General features: G+C 55.5%; 2 protein-coding genes across 2 annotated transcripts in view; one reads left to right on the top strand and one right to left on the bottom strand.

Annotated features, from left to right (window-relative positions):
- Positions 1–1,038: 1,038 nt before the first annotated feature.
- Positions 1,039–3,869, top strand: CDK5R1 (cyclin dependent kinase 5 regulatory subunit 1). Its single transcript, XM_084275442.1, has one exon. It carries the CDS (start codon positions 1,111–1,113, stop codon positions 2,002–2,004), a length of 894 nt encoding a protein of 297 aa, XP_084131568.1. The 5' UTR covers positions 1,039–1,110; the 3' UTR covers positions 2,005–3,869.
- Positions 3,870–6,544: 2,675 nt separating this feature from the next.
- Positions 6,545–20,039, bottom strand: part of MYO1D (myosin ID) — a gene marked incomplete at its 5' end in the record, with an annotated part of 143,061 nt that continues 129,566 nt past the window's right edge. The window contains one exon of the mRNA XM_084275549.1: positions 6,545–6,772. Within this exon, the coding sequence (XP_084131675.1) occupies positions 6,616–6,772 (157 nt within the window). The 3' untranslated portion in view covers positions 6,545–6,615. The remainder of the gene's footprint in view (positions 6,773–20,039) is intronic.

Raw genomic sequence — 20,039 nt, 5'->3', positions numbered from 1 at the left:
GCAGCAGCTTCAGCATCACTTTGACCCCCAAGTGAGCTTTTGTCCCCTTTACCTCCCCTCTCCCCCTGTGCGGGGGCTCGTCCTGGGCAGGGGCCCCCCCAAGGCACAGTGTGTCCAGGTGGCTTTTGGGAACAGCCCTTTCCCACGTCCCCCCGCTCCCCGGGCGGCTCTTGGTGTCCCGGCGCTGGGCGGGTCCGGGGTTGTTGGAATATTCCCGTGCCCGGGAAGGGACGGGACGGGACGGGCTGTGCAGCGGCGGCTTTCGGGGCCGAAGGAGCCCACCCGAACCCTGCGGCAGGACGCGGCCAGGCGGCAGCGCCGGGGCAGAAGCCGAGCGCGGCCGGTGCCGGCGGGGTCTGCGCGGCTGCGGAGCCGCCTTGGAGTGTCGCTGCAGGTCGCGCAACGCGCAGGGGCTCCGGCTGCTTCTTCGGGGGAGCCGGAGCCGGTTTATTCCCCGGCCGTGCGGGACGGGGAGCCCCGAATTCAGCCACGGGGCGGTTTGGGGCGGGGGGCGGGGGGGGTGGCACGGTTGGAGCGTGACCCCGGTAGGGCCGGGGCACACCGCGGGCACCGGAGCTGCGGGCGCTGCCCCTCGGCGTCCCGCGGGCACCGCGGCCGTTCCTCAGAGCGCCGCTCGGTGCTGGGCGAGGTCCCCGCCGGGGCTGCCCCCGGTCCCCGGGCCGGGCCGTGGGTCGGGACCCTGCCCCGCGGTACCGGCGATTCCCAAGTTCGTTTATCCGCCCGTTTTGTAACCGATCCCCGTCCCGTCACCCCCCCGGGGCCGCCCGGTCCCCGCCAGGGGCTCTGCGCGCTCACCCCGGGCCGGCGCCCCCGCACCCGGTACCGGCGCCCGGGACCTCCGGAGCCGCACGAGGGGCGGGGCGGGGCGTGGCGGGGCCGTTCCCGCCGGCGCGGCGGGCGCACGTGGCGGCGCGGGGCGGGGCGGCGGCGGGCGCGCGCACTGCGCCGCCGGGAGCGCGCGCGGCGGCGGGGCGGGGCGAGGCGCTGAGCGGCGGCGGCGGCGGCGGAGCGGGCAGCGAGCGCGGGGCCGCGCCGGGGGCCGGGGCCGGGGCCGGGGCGGGCGGCGGGGCCCGCCGGTCGGCCGGCGCCATGGGCACGGTGCTGTCGCTGTCGCCGAGCTACCGGAAGGCCCCGCTGTTCGAGGAGGGGGCGGCCACGGTGGGGCACTACACGGCGGTGCAGAACAGCAAGAACGCGAAGGAGAAGGGCCTGAAGCGGCACTCGCTGATCTCGGTGCTGCCCTGGAAGCGCATCGCCGCCGTCTCCGCCAAGAAGAAGAGCTCCAAGAAGGTGCAGCCCAACGGCGGCTACCAGAGCAACGTGACCCACCTCAACAACGAGAACCTGAAGAAGTCGCTCTCCTGCGCCAACCTCGCCACCTTCGCCCCCCCGCCGCCCCCCGCCGCCGCCGCCGCCGCCCTCGCCTCGGCGCAAAAGGCTCCTCCGGCCGCGCCCGCCGCCGCCGCCGCCACCCCGCGCCGGGTCGTGGTGCAGGCGTCCACCAGCGAGCTGCTGCGCTGCCTGGGCGAGTTCCTGTGCCGCCGGTGCTACCGGCTGAAGCATCTCTCGCCCACCGACCCCGTGCTCTGGCTGCGCTCCGTGGACCGCTCGCTGCTGCTGCAGGGCTGGCAGGACCAGGGCTTCATCACGCCGGCCAACGTGGTCTTCCTCTACATGCTCTGCCGGGATGTCATCTCGGCCGAGGTGGCCAGCGACCACGAACTGCAGGCAGTGCTGCTCACCTGCCTGTACCTCTCCTACTCCTACATGGGCAACGAGATCTCCTACCCGCTCAAGCCCTTCCTGGTGGAGAGCTGTAAGGAGGCCTTCTGGGACCGCTGCCTCTCCATCATCGACCTCATGAGCCCCAAGATGCTGCAGGTCAACGCCGACCCGCACTACTTCACCCAGGTCTTCGCCGACCTCAAGAAGGAAAGCGGCGCCGAGGAGAAGGGTCGGCTGCTCATCGGCCTCGACCGGTGAGCGCCCGCCCGGCCCCGCCGGGGATGCTCCCGGCCCCGCCGGACACGCTCCCGGTCCCGCCCGGACACGCTTCGCTCGGCCCGGCCCGGTTCCCGGGGGCTTTTCCGGGCGGGGAAAGGCGGGAGCTGCCGCCGCTCCGGCCCCGGGCGGAGGGAGGGAGGGAGCGGGGGGTTGGGGGGGTGTCGTCCGCCGCCGGACCGGAGCCTAGCCCCCCCCCCACCCCGGTTCCCCCATCCCCGGGTCGCCGCTTTCCAGCCGTCGCCCCCTCCCCATCCTGCGGGCCCGGGGACGCTGCGGAGCCACCGGATTGATTTCAGCAAATCGTGAAAAGGGGGGGGAGATATGGGGGGACAACCCCCCCAACCGAGCCGCACCCCCCCCTTCCTTCACCCTCGACCCCCGCCGCATCACCGAGACAAAGACCAGGTTGGGAGGGGGGGGGTCGCGGGGGGGTGGTGGGGGGGTGGAAAGAAGGAAAAACGAACGAAAAAAATTCGAAAGAAGGAAAAAAACCCAGGAGAACATCCCAACATCCCCCCCACACCCCACACCCCGGCTCTAGAGGCTTCACCGGAGGCGGCTGAGCGGGGGCCGACCGTGACTTACCGGCGCCGGAGCAGCCGGTAACAGGACAGAGACACGGGCACGGCCCGGGGACCCTCGCTGCCCCCCCTTTTCCCCCCCGCCTCCTCCTTCCCTCCTTCCCTCCCTCCTCCTTTATTTATTTTCTTTGAAGAGACTCGACTTCCCCGAGCGGGTCTGGGCTGAGGGAAATAACCGCTACTGTACCATGACATCAATGTGAAATGTCTTGTTCCCATCGTGCACTGATCATGAGTATTGTGTAAAGGATCTACTTGAGTGTGTGCAAGCAAGGAAGGAACCTACATGCTGCTATACGGATACTTTTAGAACAAACAAAACGGGAAAAAAAAAAAAACCACAAAAAGGAAAAAAAAATCAAAAATGAAGAAAAAAAAAAACTAACATAAGGTGGGGGGGAGGGGGAAGTAAAAACACCCCAAGAAAAAAAAAAAACAAACAACCCACCCCCTTTATTCTTTCATTGTTGCTTTTACAGTGGTATTATTGCGCATGCGAACGGGAGCGTTTTGTGTCTTCAGAAAAAAAAAACAAAAAAACCAACAAAAAAAGGAAAAAAAAATAATAATAGAAAGAAAAAAATAATAATAGAAAGAAAAAAAAACAACCCAACCCTTCCTGAGACGATCGATGGCTGTAAAAATGACACCCGTGCACAAAGACCCCCCCCCCGACACCACCCCGACACCGCAGCCTTGAGCTGGTGTTTGTTCCCTTATCAGGCCTGGTGACTGATAAGTTCTTTTTATTTGGGTTTATTTTTTTGTTGTTATTGTTGTTTTTTAATTTCCCCCCCTTCTAGTTTAGTTCTGGTCCCGTTGGGTGTGAAACTCCCGCAGCTGAGAGGGAGGAATAACGTGCCATTTCTTTTTCTTTGATGAGCTTTTCCCCCTCGGTCACTCGCGGCTCCATCGCTGTACATTGGACCCCGCTACCGATACACGTGTGGGTACGTTTGGGTTTCTGGGTTTGGTTTGGGGTTTGGTTTTGGTTTGTTTTTTTTGTTTTATTTTTTTAGTGCAATCTCTTCTGTAGATCTCTCTGTTGACCAAATCGGTGGGGTATTGTTACTTATTAATTTATATTTGTCTCATTTTTTGTATGTATGTGTATAGTGTGTTTGTAAGTATGTGTGGTTTATAACCCGACCGGCTGTGTCATGGGGCTCAGTGTGCCTGTAATTTAATCCCCTCCCCTTATTTTTATTTATTTTTGTACTGTGCTGATTAAATAAAAATGCACTGACCATCCATTACACGGCAGTGGGGTCGTGGCCAGAGTCTTTCCTGCCATCCCACCCCCACCCCCACCCACCCCCAGCACCCCCTTCGCGGCGGCGGGGAAATTGGATTTGCTTGGATGAGAAGAGGGGTTTAAGCACCAGGGTCACCCCTTCGCCTTGGTGGGGGGGGGCGGGAAGCTGGTGGAAGGGCGCAGGGTGAGGAGGAGCATCAGGCCTCCCCCCACCACTTCCCCAGCACGTGAAAGGTGGGAAATGGGGTTATCAGGACGCTGAAACTCCACTTTCCATCCGTGCGGCGCGAGCGGCGTCATCCCCGAGCTACCGCGCCGGGCAGGAACTGGCAGCGCCACGGTGGGAATGCAACTAATCGTTGGGTTTATTTATTACAGTGAATGATGTAAACAAACCCCCCCCCAGGTCCATTAGAGTAAGTTGTGGTTTGGTTGTTGGGTTTTTTTTTTTTTTTTGCTTTTTCCTGCTCTTTTAGACATTAAAAGATCAGAGATTTAAGAGGGGGGGGAAAAAAGGTTCATTGCATCATTGCCCCAGGCTGGAAAAATCAAACTTCAATTTGGAAATAGTTAATTTAGGGGAAAACCCCAGGAATATATATATATATATATATAATTTTTATATATTTTTTTATATATATATAAAACCAGAGCAGGAACAGATAATATACTTTATAAAGACACATCTCATCACGTACAATGTTGCCATCTCAGTGTCAGGAATCTCCTAAGGCTGCGATTTCTCGCCGCCCACCACGCTCCGGTACGAGCATCGTGCAGAGGGATGGGGGCTGAAAGTGCCGACTCAAACTCCTGCTGCTACCTTGGCTACGGGGGAGCGTCGCTGGATGGGGGCATCCGGATGAGTAGATATGAGAAGCAAGGAGTGCAAATCGGAAGGCACAGCAAGGATGAGGAGGTTCCTTCCCCGGCAGCTTCCCGCTGGAGCTGCGGTGTCCCGTGGTGGCGGTGTGGGTGGTGTTCCTCCTGAGGAGCTGATGCTGGGGTTATTGGAGGAGGTGGAGGGTCCTTGGTGGTCCCAGCTGCGTGTGCTTGGTGAGGTCGGGACTGTGGGTTGTCACCTCTGGACTCTGGATGGTTCCGTGGTGGGTGATGGGTGTTCGCCCGTGTCCATGAGGGTTTGTTCCCCTCTGGTGCGGGAGCTCACTGGACATCCTGGAGCTGGGATGTGGTGCTGGGGTGCTGGCAGGGGCTGGGCTGAGGCTGAGGGACACGTGAGCAGGAGGACTGTGGTGTGGGACCCCCCGGCAGAGCGCACGGAGGGATTAAGGGTCCCAGGTCGATACAGAGCGAGAGCTTCCCCAGCTCGAGGTACCATCACCTCAGGTCTCTGTTGTTGGTACAATCGCTGCAGCGACCTGTCCCTGCTCCTCTGTCCATCCACGGGTGGCCCTGGGAAGCCGTTCGTTAGCCGGGTGTTAGGTGACAAGGCTCTTCCAGGTTTTCTCATTCCTAAAACGCTCAATTAAAAGGCTTGAGACAGACCCCTGATGTGGGGTGACCAGCAGACAACCCCCCCTCCTCGCCCCACATCCAAGGGGCTGGAAATCCTGACCTGACCCGCAGTGCCAGGACTCAGTACACAGGACCCAACAGCCTGACGTGGCCACCACCACTCCGGAACCACCGCAGCAGCCCAGCACCCACAGTGCGTCCCCACACCCCTAAACACCAAGTTGGGGTTATCTGAGCCGGGCAGACGCAGGTGCTGCTGGAACCAGGATGGAGCAGGCACGACACCCCCAAACACCCAACACCTGGAGACCCAGGGAAAGGCTCCGAAGGGTCCAGCCTGGGTGGCTGCAGTCGGGCTTGTGCTCTGGGTCCCAGCGCAGATGGATGTGCTCAGAGTTAGAGATAAATAGTGCAAAGCAAGGATGCCTCAGTCCCCAAGGTTTCCCTGAACCTCCTCGCTGGGACCAACACGTGGATCGTATAAAAATTCATCAAGGCCACTTGGATCAGATGGGAACCCACTAGATTATCTTTTTTTTTTTTAAGGTCACTGAGAGGGTAATTAAGGCAGAAGCAATGCAGGATTAAAAATTAAACCCTCTGCCCCCTGAATCCTGCTCTCCTTTCTGCTGGCAGGGCTGTCTCCAGCCAAGCATTGATGGGTTAATGGGCTCCAGGCAGCAAAGCAGTGAGTCTGGAGGTGCGTGTCCATGTCCCATCCCAACTCTCTGCATGCTGGAGAGCTGGTAGAGCACGGAGCATCTCCCCGGCTTGGGAAGCCAGCCCTCCTTTCCAAACCTGGCTCTGGTTCCTGTGGGATTTGGTCTTAGGGAACCAGACTCCCTGAGCCGGGTATCTTTGGTTCCTCCAGTGGAGGCTGCGTAATATTGCCAAAAAAAAAAGGGCAGACTAAAAAGGAAATGCAGAAGGGAACAGAGGTGAGGGGCTGAGAATCAACGTGGGGAAGGAGGGAAAGGGTGGAAGTACCTATAAATGCAGTTTTGGGGACTAATTCAGGAGCTTTCCTGCTACTCCAGCCTGTTTCATAGGATGGATACAGGTCAGTGGCTATTTTAAGCCCTCGTTGCATGTGGTAGTAAAACCCTCTCCTGAATTTGGGTTTGCTAAAGCTCTGGCTTTAGAGATCTTTTTAGGCACGTGACCCAAGTCACAGCTGAGCATCTCTTAACCACCCCAACCCCCCCCAAAGTCCAAGGCACGGGGAGGACCATCAAAGCCCCCAGTCCATCCTTCATCCTCCGGATTCGGAGGGGGATGCTAATTCCCCGGTACGCAGAGGATGAAACCGGAACGATGCTTGGTGAAATCCGGTTGGGATTGGTTAATCTTGGTTTCCACGGCGACGGTGCATTTCCGCCCGTGCAGGCTGCACTGCACCGGGTTGGTGACGCTGACTTGCAGGGCGCGTTTCTCCCTGTGAAGGGAAGAGGGGAGAAGAGTCAGGTGGGAGGGGGTGGGATGCGCTTGGCAGCGGTACCCAGCCCGCGGCAGGGAAGGGGGGTGTTGGGGCAGGAAGCGTTCTGCATCAGCCCGAGCGTGGCTGCGTTAAGCCGAGCCTTAGGTCTAAGCTCAGCTTTCGGGCTCAGCTGAGCTCCCTGCCTGCAGGGAGATGTGCACCCAGGGAGACTTTGCAGCGGGAGGAGGAGGTGGGGGGGGGGGGTGAGGAAGAACTTGGGGTCTGTGGCCCGGGTGTCCACGTGCTCACTGGGTGACCTCATGAGCAGTCGCTCCTGGGTCTATAATTAGACTGGGGGTGATGACGTCATTTGTTCTGAGCTCAGAGGTTGAAAGCAGAGACTGGAAGAGCTGTGAGAATCCCAGGTAGGGCTGGCTGGGCTTCTTTTAAAGTCCCTCTCCAGACAGACAGACGGGTGGACAGATGGACGGACAGACAGATGGACAGACAGACAGACGGGTGGACAGACAGACAGACGGACTGTGAAGCCTCCTGAGGTCGGAGCGCCCTGAACCAAGGCAGTGGCCAGCTGGGCACGGGCACAGGGACAGACCCATCCCCACAAACCTTCCCCTGGGATTCTAATCCTCCAGCCCAGGATTGAACCTGGGAGCTCCTGGCACCCAAGTGGGTTTTCCCTCAGCTGCTCAGGTGGCCACCAGCAGGGACACTGGGACAGCACGGCGATGGGTGTCCATCTGTCCATCTCAGGCCGCGCAGGGCAGGGTCAGGGATGGCCAGCAAGGATGTTCACCTTCACTGACAGCCACAAAAGCCACGTCCTGCACCACAAGTACCTTCCTGTGTGCCATAAGCAGTGGGAAGAGCCAGCCAGCGATCGGTCTTAGGGAAATCTCTCCCATGACCTCACCTGCACGTCAAATTCCTGAATTTCCAGCATTTTTCAGTACAATACAGAGCAGCAGTTTAAAGACCCGGTGGCATCAACTCCACCACCACCCTCAGTGCTCTGAACACACCAAGGTCCTGCCTTGCTCGAGCCGTTAGGGTCTTTTCATGGACACAGCGTTAAGCCCTTCACATGGCACAAGTTGTGTTGTTGCTTTGTCAAGACCCAGGCCTGTCACATCCCACAAACTGCATTTTCATGCTGCTCTGAAGTAATGAAGATGTTTCCATATGGGTGAACGTCAGGTTGGTTGGCTGGTTGGTTGCTTGGCTGGGGGTTTGGGCACTGGCAGGGCAGCGGCACGCAAAGCCCTCACGTTGTCCCAGGTATTTAATGCTTATTTACTCCTGTCTCAGTGAGCTGAGGCTGAAATCCCTGCTTAGTCTGCTATTTTTACCGTGCCTTAGCAGAACGAGCCGTGTATGCAGAGGAGGCTCTGGGAGATTCCTGCCATCACGTGCCTGGAGAGCAGGTTTAGCATCAAGCATCTCAATGAGGATAAGTGATAATGACGTTCCTGCTCCTTGGCCTCAGCCCCCCTCAGGTTGCAGGGAAGAAGATGTCAGACTCTTGACATAAGAGCCCAAACCAGGGGAGAGGAATGATGTTAACATGAATTTTGACCACAAGCAAGAGCCAGGCCTGGAAACCAAAAGGTCCCTTGATGTACTCTGAGCACTGCGGCTGTGGGATCTTCAGCAAGAATCTAAATGTCTCTAGGTCCCAGCTTCTGCTGGAAGGAGAAGAATCAACTAACCACAGGTCCAGGTGAAGCTAACATTGTCCTGGGATAGTGGGATCTGGAGAAGATGCTCAGATCTTCGCCCCATGTAACAATGCCATTAAAGAAGGTCTTCACTTCCCTTGCCACGTTCTCCAGGTCCCGCACCACAGTACTCACCCACTCTGGATCATACATTGCTTTTCTTTACATGAGGAGAGGTTTCAGCCTCCAAACCTTTTCCTGTGGGAGCAGAGCAGCTCTTAAATGTCATCCAAAGAACAACCTGCCTTTGCAAGTCCTCGCAAGGATGACAAACCCATCCTTGGCTTTCCCCGCTAGGCAACGCGGCGCCGCACGCGGCCACCAGCTCCACAAGCAGCCTGACGTGCTGGGAGCTCGAGTCTCTTGGATGCTGCTCCTGCTCTTGGTCAATCGCCAACAAGGGGGAGGTTGGAGGAAACATCAGTTTGGTTTCCAGCCCATCAGTCACATCAGCATCACAGTCGTTGGTGCAGCAGTGAAAAGGGGAGATGACAGCTGCTGGCTGCCCTGGAGTAAGATGGGTTATTCACTGACCGAAAGGGAGGGAACAGCTGCCTGCATCAGCCAAGACACCGGACCAAAAGACCTTCCAAATCACACAGCTACCACAAGGTTTCACCAAGCACGACAGCTGGGGAGATGCTTCCCCACAGCCCTGCAGAACGTAGATCCCAAAGGAAGAGTCTGAGGGAGGTGGCCCGACCTGTCCCACTGTGGTACTTCACTCTTTCACCTCTCCATCCCGATAAGGTGATGCGGTCAGGGGAAGGTTCTCAAGGGGAAATTCAGGTGGCAGAAATTGGCACTGCTGAATTTCAAGCTTGGGAACACACATCTCTTCACCACCCATGTGGTGACTCCTGAAGGACTGTGGTGGGTTGTGCTATTTAAAGAACACTTAGGAGTTTACTGATTACATATGAATGATATTCTGGCCTTCTGACAATTTAAAGGACCAATGGGGCTTTGTAATACAGGTGGAAGATCTTGTCACTTGAAGACTTAAGGGTGAATGTGTTTCACACGGTTCTGCAGAGACCTGAGTGACATGCCCAAGGTCACAAGAAACAGCACCAGAATTAAGAGCTAACCTCAAATTCTCCAGCTTTCAAGATCTGTCTTTTAACCACCATGGTAATCCAACCACCAGCCTCTCCTTCTATCCTGGAGACCTACTTGATTCAAGTAGAACCATCCTGCACTGGTTCAAACCCAGTTTCTTATCAAGAGCAACATCCAAGCTCACCCCTTGGCTCAACAGGCAACGACCACCCGCATGCTATGTCCTCAGAAGGCAGTTGGAAGGGTTTTGGTGCCTGGAGAAGATCCTTGCCCTCATCCTTTGTCTTTCATCTACCTGATACTTACTGCAGCCCAGCACCCCATGGAGGTGCTGAGCCTTCCAGTGGGAGAGCTGTGCCCTGCAGATCCGCCAGCGGGATGGCCAGGACCCTCCGGAGTTGTCACCAGGTTGACCCTTACTACAGGGAGTAGTAAGTAGGGAGAGTAGTACTAAGGAGGAGATAGTAGTAAATAGGAGAATTCACTCCATAAATCAGCCTCTATTCTAGCAAGGCCTCAACAGGCTTCTGAGACACTTCTGCCATCTCCCACATGGGTGTTGGTCTCTTCCCCTAGTGACAAGCGATAGGACAAGAGGAAATGGTCTCAAGTTGTGACCAGAAGGTTCAGATTGGATATCAGGAAAAACTTCTTCATTGAAAGAGTGCTGAAGCATTGGCCCAGGCTGCCCAGGGAGGTGGTGGAGTCACCATTCCTGGAGCTGTTCAAAAGACGGGTAGACGAGGTGCTTTGGGAGATGGTTTAGAGGGTACGGTGGTGCAGGGCTGACGGGTGGATTTGATGATCTTGAAGGTCTTTTCCAACTTTGATGATTCTATGATCCTACGACGTGTATTTGGGAGACCACCTCCCAGATCTTGGTGCTCAGGAACTGGAGGTCCCAAGCCCAGCTCTGCCCAAGCCCAGCCCTATCTGACACAGCGTTGGCTCCGTGCCAAGCCCCAACATATCCTGCCCGCTGAGGGAATCCATTAGGGCAAAACAACAGATGCTGCTGCCACCAGGCATCTCCTGGGAAATAAAATTACTCATTTCTAATGACAGTTCCATTCGAAGGGACGACAAGACGCGAGAGCCGGGTGAGAGTCTGCTGGGGAAGAAACCCCAGCACCCAGCATCCAGGTGTGAAACTCCTTGGAAAACACAAGAGGAAGTCAGGATCGACCCCAGTGCTGCTCCGGCCCTGCCAGGGAACCACATGATGTAATAAACCACATGATAATTATTGCTGTATATAATTAACACCAGGAGCAGGAGGTTCTCTTTGCTCCTCAGATTTTGGGGCTGAGCTCAGGACCGGGTGGCTCCTCTTCCTTCCTCAGCTCCTGACCTTCATAGCCCCAGAAATGGCCTTTAGCAGCTTGTGTCCCTCATCGACAGCTGCGGGTGTGAGCATGGGGGTGAGCAAGATGCCACCAGCATCATGGTGGATGTGGAGAACCACATCCCAGAGGGAGAGCATCGTGAGCCGATCGGACACCCCGGGGTAAACGCTGGCAAAAGGGAAACCAGCAGAGAGGAGATGACTCCAAGTGGAAGCAGATCGCTGGCCCGTGGAATATTAGAGTTTGACTGAGCATCTAATCGAGGACCTCGGGGAAAACACAAGCCAAGTAGAGTGTAAGCAGCCACGGACGCGTGTCAGTGCTGTGGGTAGTACAGAAGCATCTCCGTTGGCTGTGAGTGGTGGGGGGCACAACGGCGAAGGGACCAAGTGGGGAAAGATCAGAGGTAGCCCAGTGATGTAAGGCTGGAAAGTTAAATGGATGAGTTGCTGGATAAATGTCACACAGGTGAGATGCTTAAGAGGAAACTTGGAATGCCTCATGAGAAGCCACAGCAGGGCTGGGATCGTGGCTCAGTGCTCCTCAAGGAGATATCCCCCATTCGAAGCTGTGGGCCCCATGGAGAGCCAGACACGCCACGCTCAGGGACAGTGGGACCCAACTGCAGCCCAGGCACTCCATGGATGCAGCTCCCTTGCTAATGGGGCTGTGGAGATGGAGAACAGGATGTTTATACAGATTTTTCCAGGACTTCAAATGAGGTGCTGCCTGCCTGACACAGCCAACGCAGTCACGGAGCGGGGAATAAGTTCTACTTAGGAAGCAAAATGTGGGTGGAAGATGGGAAACCCAAGTACATGACTGCCTGATTTTGACCACAGCAAAACAGAGGGATCTGAAGGAGGCTAAGTGTGCAATGCAGAGTGAAACGAGGGCTCAGCAGTAATAAACCCAAGGGGATGTATGTTTTGGGATGATCAAGTCTTTCTAGAGTTTTTAGATCAAGGCCTCTCTCTGGAAAGGCAGGCATGGCTGTGGACTCTCGGTTCTGGCTTCACACAAGCATGCAGCTGCACACAAGATGTTGGGAGGCATGAGGAGTAGGGTGGAGAGTACTGACAAACTCGTGACACAGAAGCTGGAGCTGTGGTCTCATCTGGATACAGGCTGCAGCGCTGGGAAAAGCCCAACCAACAAGACTCCGAGGCTGGGAGCCGCTTCTCCGCCCCTGCTCAGCAGCTTGGAAATGTTTCATTGTGCCAGCTGAGGGAAATAAAACATTCACTCCACTATGTTTTTTTGGGGGGTTTGGTTTTTTTTTTCTCTTTCTGGAAAGCTGAAAGAAGCAGCTCCAGGCTCTGCTGCCTAACACCAGCTGAGGGGACAAACAATACCGAGGATTTGGAGGGGGATTGATGCAGCTTTCCAGGCACCACTGGATGGCTCTGGGCTGTGGCGCTCGCTGCTACTGGGTGGCACTGAGGTGAGAAAAACTGAGCAGGGTCTAAAGTGACCCTGGATGTAGCGTAGGTAACAAACCCTTCTGTATCTGAGGTGCCAGCTTTGGGGTGGATAAGTGCCCTTGCAGGAGGGCTTAAAGCACACGGCCTTCGCCGGCGGCGTGCGCGGCAGGGGTGGGGTGGGGAGGTATATCTCCTCTGGCCACTCGCGGGGTTCTGCAACTTGCAGGACAATGATACAGGAGATGTTTGGGCTGAGAGGAAAAGCTACTGTTCTCACCCCCAAAATTAACCCCATGGTAGCTTATGGGGAGACAGAGCTGAAACTGTTCAGTTTCTTCAGCACACTCAAATGTGAAACCTGCACCGAAACCTCGCGAGCCTTTGCCATCGCCCCTGCTGTGACCTCTCAGCTCTGCACGAGCAGCAAAGCACCGTGTCATGAGAGTTGCAGAGCCACACCGTGAACGGAAGCATCCCCTGCTTTGGGGGGCCCTGGGGACCCGTGACAGGGAGGGTGTCATGTGCTGGTAATCCTGGGTGGGTTGCAGGGTGAGCTCAGTGCCCGTGGGCTGCCAGTGCGCTGCTGCGCTTCGTCTTCTCCGCTCTCCTGCTGCCTCTCCAAAGCTTCAAAGCACCAAGTCCCACTTCCAGAAAAGATTTACACCCTTGGAGCATAAATCTCCCGAAATAAGACTGGGGTGCAGTCAGTAAGACTGGGGTGATTCCAGCAGCATCACCCCTGCGACTCCATGTCGTGCTCCATCCTTCTTTGTTCCGGTGTCAGAGGGAGAAAACGCCTCTCCCCATCTCACTCAAACACCCCAGCTCGTAGCTACGGACAGTTAACAGTGATGATTTACCAGCCCTGCACCCCAGCACAAATAATTCAACATCCTCTTTGCCTCCCTGCATGGCTGGAGCACATGAAGGAAATCCCTCTCCATTCAGCATTCCCTTGCAGCTCGGCAGCTCCCTTCATCCCACGGCTTCGGTTACCCACACCAACAAGCCCATGGTGAGGTGATTAAGCAGGACCTGTTTTTGGATGCTCATAACTCAGGCGCAGCTGGATGGGCTGGGGATGAAGGCGCATGGTCGGTAGCGTGCCGCTCACTCGGCACATACCGCATTACTCACCCGCGCGCCGAAGGGAGACGACAACATCCTGAACCACAACAGGGGTGCAGAAATGAGCCTCGTGAAACCCTCCCCGAGGTCTCAGGCAGCGAAAGCACGAGACAAACAGGATGTTTTCTCAAACTGTTACTTTTTTGAGAGGGAGGGTTTGGCGTTGGCGAGGGATCCCGTGCTGGGGGGGGCGGCTTGGCAGAGGTGAGACATAAAGGTGGATCAAAGCGATGAGGAAGAGAGACTACAGAGAAGTCAGGCACAGATAAAGGAGATCTCAAGTCAGGATCAGAAGCCACATTTCCACAGTCAAAGGTCAGAACAAGTCCTCCGGGCGTTTTAATGCCAGGAAAGGTCAGTGGAGCTGAACACGGCTCTGGCAGGTCCTTGCTCGCTGGGTGGGTATTTAAATTACCAGCAGCCAAGTGACACTCAATACACTGAATTTATTCTTTTTTCAGCCTTCAAGACCAGCAAATGGCTACAGCATATTTCTACCATAGTTCTACACCTAGGGGTTGAGGCAAGTCCCCTCAGGAGCTGGAAGAAGTGACTTCTCAAAGGTGACTTTTGTGTTTGAGGACGGGGCTGCAGCCTGCAATCCCACGTCATTCCTCTCCACTTAAAAAAAGTGCCTTTCTGTCTTTTCTGGCTCCAACCTGCCCACGTGTCATGTTTTTTGCTCTGCAGCTCACCCCGACATCTATTTACTGGTGCAAACCACAGAGCCGCTCGCCTTCCGTTTTGGGAACCGGACGGGACCAGATATTACACCACCACGTAGCGAGTTGCGTCAGCAACTCTTTTTTTACCCTTTTAATGAGAAACAAGATTTGTCAATATCTGCATATTCCCACTGAAAAGCCTTACGTATGTCCAACGGCACAGAGCAAAGCAAAAGCAAAGTCAGCTACTAACACTGCTGGCAGCCGGCCGATGCGCCGAGATGGTTCCTTTTATTCATGGCCGGACCATAAAAGCCACTTTCTGCAGCTGACACGATACTGATGGGCTCCTCGTGATGCATTCACAGTAGATCCAGGTATATCCCTTACCCTCTAGCTGAGGTGTAACTCCCCCCCCCAGTCCATTAAAAGTCTGGCTCTCATTCTTAAAATGCTTTTATTTGTACTTGAACGCGAGGTCAGGCGGTCCCCGAGCAGCGTGGATGAGCTGCACTTTGGTTTTCATTTAATTAGTAATTGGGGTATCTGTGCATCCATCCTCACTAGCCAGAGAGAGCTTTCCAGAAAGGCAGTGAGCTGTAAAATGTCTCTGTCTCCTACGAAAATGGTTTGGTTCCTGGGTTTCTGGGGAAAGGAGGATGCCCAGGGGATGCTCCTCCTTTCTCCAGGATTGTTTTCCTTTGTTGGGAGCTTGGGGTGACAGCCAAGCTTCAACAAAACGCCTAAGCAGCTAAAAAGCATGTTAGCAGAGGGCAGGTCCCAGACATCCAGCTTCACTGCCATGGGGTCTGCACCCCAAAGCTCCAAATTTATGGTGGGAAAGCCCCAAAAAGTGGTTTTGAGCCATCGCTTTGCAAGTACACTGTGTGCTGCTCCCTAACATCCCCTGTCCTCCATCCTTCCCTCTGCCTCATCCTTTCCTCTCCCCGTGGGAAGCTTCACAGCAACATTTCCAGTGTTGCACCTGAAGGTTTTCAGAGGGGAGATAAGCCAACGTGCGGGGGGGAGTGGAAGGATGGGGAGAGCCAGGTATGAGACACGTGGGGTTCGTGGTACCCACTGGTGTGGGAGCGTGGAGGGAGGAGGGAAGGGGCCCGTGTCCTTTCATCTTCACCCTGCCAGACCTCAGCAGTAACCAGAGAAGCGGGGAGCCCCGTGGGGTGAATCCAGCACCCCCTGCCTCTGCGGGGAGCGGAAACCAGCTCTGGCTCAGAATTATGAAATGAGTGATCTCGTTAGGTAAGATATGACTCCAACAGCCACGTAACACCCTCACCCTGCCCACACACACAGCGCCGGTGAGCTTGGCAGCTCAGTGTGCAGCCTGACTGGGGTTTGGATAACCAGAAATGTGGTGTTGGAGGTGTGCGGACGCGGGCGTTACGGTGCAGCGCCACGTGCTGCTTTGCCTTCATCTACTCAAACTGACCCAGTTCTCAGCATCAGCAGCCTCCCCGGGATGCAGCAGCAGTATATAAACTCCAGCTCCTTCTGAAGTCTCCAATTAGGCATATTTTCTCAGCTATTCTGAGTCCTGGCAAAGCTTTTGAGAGTCAGCTCTCATCCGGCTTTCTGCTTTAGTAGGAGCAAACGTGGCCGCAAGACGCTGGAGCGTTCTATATTTTATAAACCCCACCACGCCAGAAAGATGATTCAAAGTCCTTGGCTGGAGACAGAGTGAAAAGCAGAACGTCGGCTCCTTCCCGGGGTTATGCCAAGAATCCTCCTGCATTATAAATGCGCCAGCACATAAATAAAATCAAACCACTTAGGGAGATGAGCGCAGACTTGCTCCTGGTGAGGACACCACGGACCTCGAGCTGCAGCAGAAGTCTGTCCTCATGGTTTCCTTCTAGATCCGGTCCTTGGCATCACCCAGCCTGAGGGCTGGATCCACCAGAGCCGTGTCTGCAGCCTGTATTTGCTGTGGCTCTCCTGAGAGGATGCTCTCAGCCTGTTCAGCAGCTGCTGATAAAATTCTGCTACTGGAATTTCTGAAGTTTAGGGAAGGAAGAAATCCCTCCCCCCGACACCCCACCCCCATCACACTTGCAAGGGAACTCAGCACGTTTCAGTCCTGGGGATGTATTTAATCAAGGAGAGGTAGAGCTGATGGTGAGGACAAGAAGGACGGGGTTACTCAACTGTTTCCCACTCAGTGTGCAAGGGGGCAACGATTTTCTGGGACCAAACAGTGCTGAGAACAGCTGCTGGGTGCGTTAGGTTGGAAAATGATGCCAGGGAGAAGGGCTGCCCCAGCCCTGCCGCTGCCCTTTGATACAGACATCACCTACAGCCATCCCGACGGATGAGCAGCTCTGCTTTTCCCACTGGCACTCGCAGGGTTGTGAATTAACTGGATGGTTTTTAGAGGCTGGCTGAGGTCCCGAAGTCAGAAAATGGGCGAAGCTGCCACTGAGTTCCACAGAGATCCCCCAAAATTACTACCCAAAAAAGAGAAAACAATCAAAAATGAGCACTTTGGAAGTTTTCATCTTGTGTTTTTCCTGATTATTCTTCGGGATCAACCTGCCAGGAAGCCAGGACAGATAAACCAGAGGGCAATTTCTACAGCAAAGCCACAAACTTGGCTTCTAGCCGAGTCCCCACTGGATTTGGGGACTCACAGCCCTGCAGACAAGGCACGAGGGGCTCTCCCCACGGGATACAGGGTTGTGTCGTCACATCCCACCCACGGCTCCGCAAAGCCTTTGGATAACGCCTGTGCAGGGCGGCCGTGCCGAGGACCCGGCTGTCGCTGTCCCCAGTTGTCCTGGCTGCGCTCCCGTGCTGTGAAACGCCGAGCTGCTGCGCAGGCAAACAGCTCAGCCCCATTATATTCTGCTCACATCGCTGCTGAGCTCATTAAAGCCGGAGCCGGGAATTTAATGGGAGGGCTCTGACATCCCGGGGAACATCCACTGCCAGGTGCACTCGCTCGGCACCGCAGCAGCTTCAGCGCGGGCATAATTCACCCGTCTGCCTTTGAACGGCGTGTGACAGCTCGGGTGTGCGTGCTGGGGGGGGGGTGTGGGGGGGTGGATGGCGAAGGGCTGCTTTTAGCACCGCAGCTCCCAGTCGCTATGGCAACCTGGGTATTCATCATCCCATCTGATGCTTCATTTCTGCCAGCCAACCAGGGGCCGCCGCAGAGCGGGGAGAGATGGGTTCATTTACTGCCTCCCGCGACTGCCGCTCGGTGCACCCCGGATAACCCCTGCCTAAGCTAATTCGGCGTGAATTCCCCTCTCTGAGGGTTGCTTTGGCTTGGGTTTTATTCAGTTCACCGGGGACGGGCCCGCTCACCACTGCGGCAGCAGCAGCGCCGGTGCGGAGGGCGTACAGGCGGGGTGTCACCATGACCTACTTTGCGCAGGACGAGGTGACATCACGTTTAGATGCCAGCGGCTTCCCAGTCCTCTGGATCACTCTGTCCAGTGGCAACGCTGAACTAATCTGAGCCTGAAGGAGGATTTTGGACAAGGAGGGCTGTACCTCTGGCCATCGGCATAACCCCAGCTCCCCTTCTCAGCTCCTCTGACCTGGACAGCTGGGCTGAACCTGCCTCTCTATTTCCAGATCTGATCTGGAAACCTAGATTTTCCTTTCCTTTTCTAATAGAAAAGAGAGAAATTAGCTAAAGCTTCAGGGGATAGAAAAATACCATAAAAATAATAAAACAAAAGAGCTGTTACTGTGCCACTTTGTCCTGCAGCGTTTCTCCCAGAGAGAAGCAACAACCCTGGTCACCCTCCCTGAGATTTTTATCACCCGGCACCTGATAAAAGGTCACAATTTCACAGGCAACCAGCAACCCCCATGCACACACACACACAAGGATTTTCCCTGATGATTTAGGCAGGTGGTACCAGCGCTCTCCAGTCCACAACCACCACCAGCTCCTTCCTGAAAGCTAAGCCATGAATTTTCAGCGAAGGCAAGGGGAGTGCTCCAGGTTATGGCAGTGAGGAAGAGGGGTCTTCCTCTCCCCAGCATCCGCACTGTGACTTTTTAGCTGAGGAAGCTGAATCATCCTTCGATTAATGATGGGCTTTTCATCTGGTGTTGAGGTGTCTGGCTGAGGTCTGCTTCCTGTTTGAAACACCTCTTGCCACAGCCAAAAGTATGAGGGAAAAGCAGTGATTTTTCCATCCCTTGGGCTTATGCTGTGCCCCCTTGGGAGCCATTTGATGGGGAAGGATGTGGCAGCAGGGATAGCACAGGGAGCAGGGATAGCACAGGGAGCAGAGATAGCACAGGCAGCAGGGATAGTGCAGGGAGCAGGGATAGCACAGGGAGCAGGGATAGTGCAGGCAGCAGGGATATTGCAGGGAGAAGGGATAGCACAGGGAGCAGGGATATTGCAGGCAGCAGAGATATTGCAGACAGCAGGGATAGTGCAGGGAGCAGGGATATTGCAGGCAGCAGGGAGCAGGGATAGCACAGGGAGCAAGGATAACGCAGGGAGCAGGGATAGCACAGGGAGCAGGGATATTGCAGGCAGCAGGGATATTGCAGGCAGCAGGGATAGTGCAGGGAGCAGGGATAATGCAGGGAGAAGGGATAGCACAGGGAGCAGGGATATTGCAGGCAGCAGGAATATTGCAGGCAGCAGGGATAGTGCAGGGAGCAGGGATAGCACAGACAGTATGGTGTTTCCTGCAAACGCATCACCCTGCCAGGTGCCTCCCAAAGCAAAGGCAGTTTAAAACCCATACTGGCCGCTGCAGAACAAGATAGGTAAGACTTGTCGGGCAGAAAATGAGGAACAGGAAGAGGAAAAGGAAGCAAAACGTCAGGGTGACTCAGGGCACAGACCTCTTGATTGATTGCTCCATCATCAGGTTCATGGTCTAGCTTTTGAGCGGCTGCTGCTCCCTTCTCATTTCCCAGGGCACAGAGCACACACAGGACTTTTGGAGGAGACCAGAGATGAGGCAGGCATGAAGGGTTTGAAAAGGGAGGCTGCTCAGACGGTCAGAGGGAAGCTTAGGAGCTGACAGTACCAAGTACTGAGAAGTTGGGGTCTCAGGAACATGAACCCAGCTCACAGAGTGACTCAGTCTGACATTTGGTTTTGGCTGCCAACATCCCTGGGGCAGTCAGCTGGGTCCCACAGGCGGATGGTATTGTAGGGATGATGTTTGAACAGGTTTACAGCTGTGCTCAGGCTGTCAGAGGCTGATGCACCTCGTCTGCACCCAATTGCTCCAGCAAGGCTTTTTTTCTTGAAGTCTTGAGAAAATGTGGCCTCTGTTTCCCAGCACAGGGTGGCCAAGAGCTGGGGGTGGGTGGTCAGTAACCCAGAGGAGAGCGTGGGTTACAGAAAGGAGAAGACAAGAGCAATAACAGCAGCAGGCCATCATGAGGTGGACAAGTGAAGGAGGAGGTGGGAGATTTTAGCAGTATCAGGAAGGAAGAGGACAGCTGGACTCTGCAGAGCTGTGAGCATCCTCCCTTCCCAGAACGTGGGAAAAGGTACTTCAACAGCCTCAAAAACTCTGTCACACACAATTGTCCGTGTGGGAGAGCCCAGCTAGAACCAGTAATGACATCACCTTGTATCAGCATCCCAGTGAAACACGGGGGGAGTGATCAAAGCCATTACTGTTCCCATCAAAAGCATCGGAGTGAATCGGGATTGAGGCCGTGGAGCCTGAGCAGAACGAATGATGAGGTGGATTTTGTAGGAAAGATTTTCCTCTTTTCCTCCCATCACAGAACTTAAAAGCCATGAAACAACGTCCTTCTGGTGGTGCAGGGTACCACGCGGGTATTTAAACAGAGAGATTGAGTTCTGGCCTCCTAATGTCCCCTCCAAGGAGCACAAGCAGGCAGATTAGCCTAAAACAATGTGACAGCCGACCTGCCAGGAGCTCGGTATCAGCCACAGGCACTCCCTG

This window comes from Gallinula chloropus (genome assembly GCF_964237585.1).
Source record: "Gallinula chloropus genome assembly, chromosome: 26".
Taxonomy (NCBI): Eukaryota; Metazoa; Chordata; class Aves; order Gruiformes; family Rallidae; genus Gallinula; species Gallinula chloropus.
This window is presented reverse-complemented; position numbering and strand designations above follow the sequence as displayed.

What these genes read in the sequence shown, in the direction of transcription:
- CDK5R1 (XM_084275442.1), top strand. Translation starts at nt 1,111, where the DNA reads ATGGGCACGGTGCTGTCGCTGTCGCCGAGCTACCGGAAGGCCCCGCTG.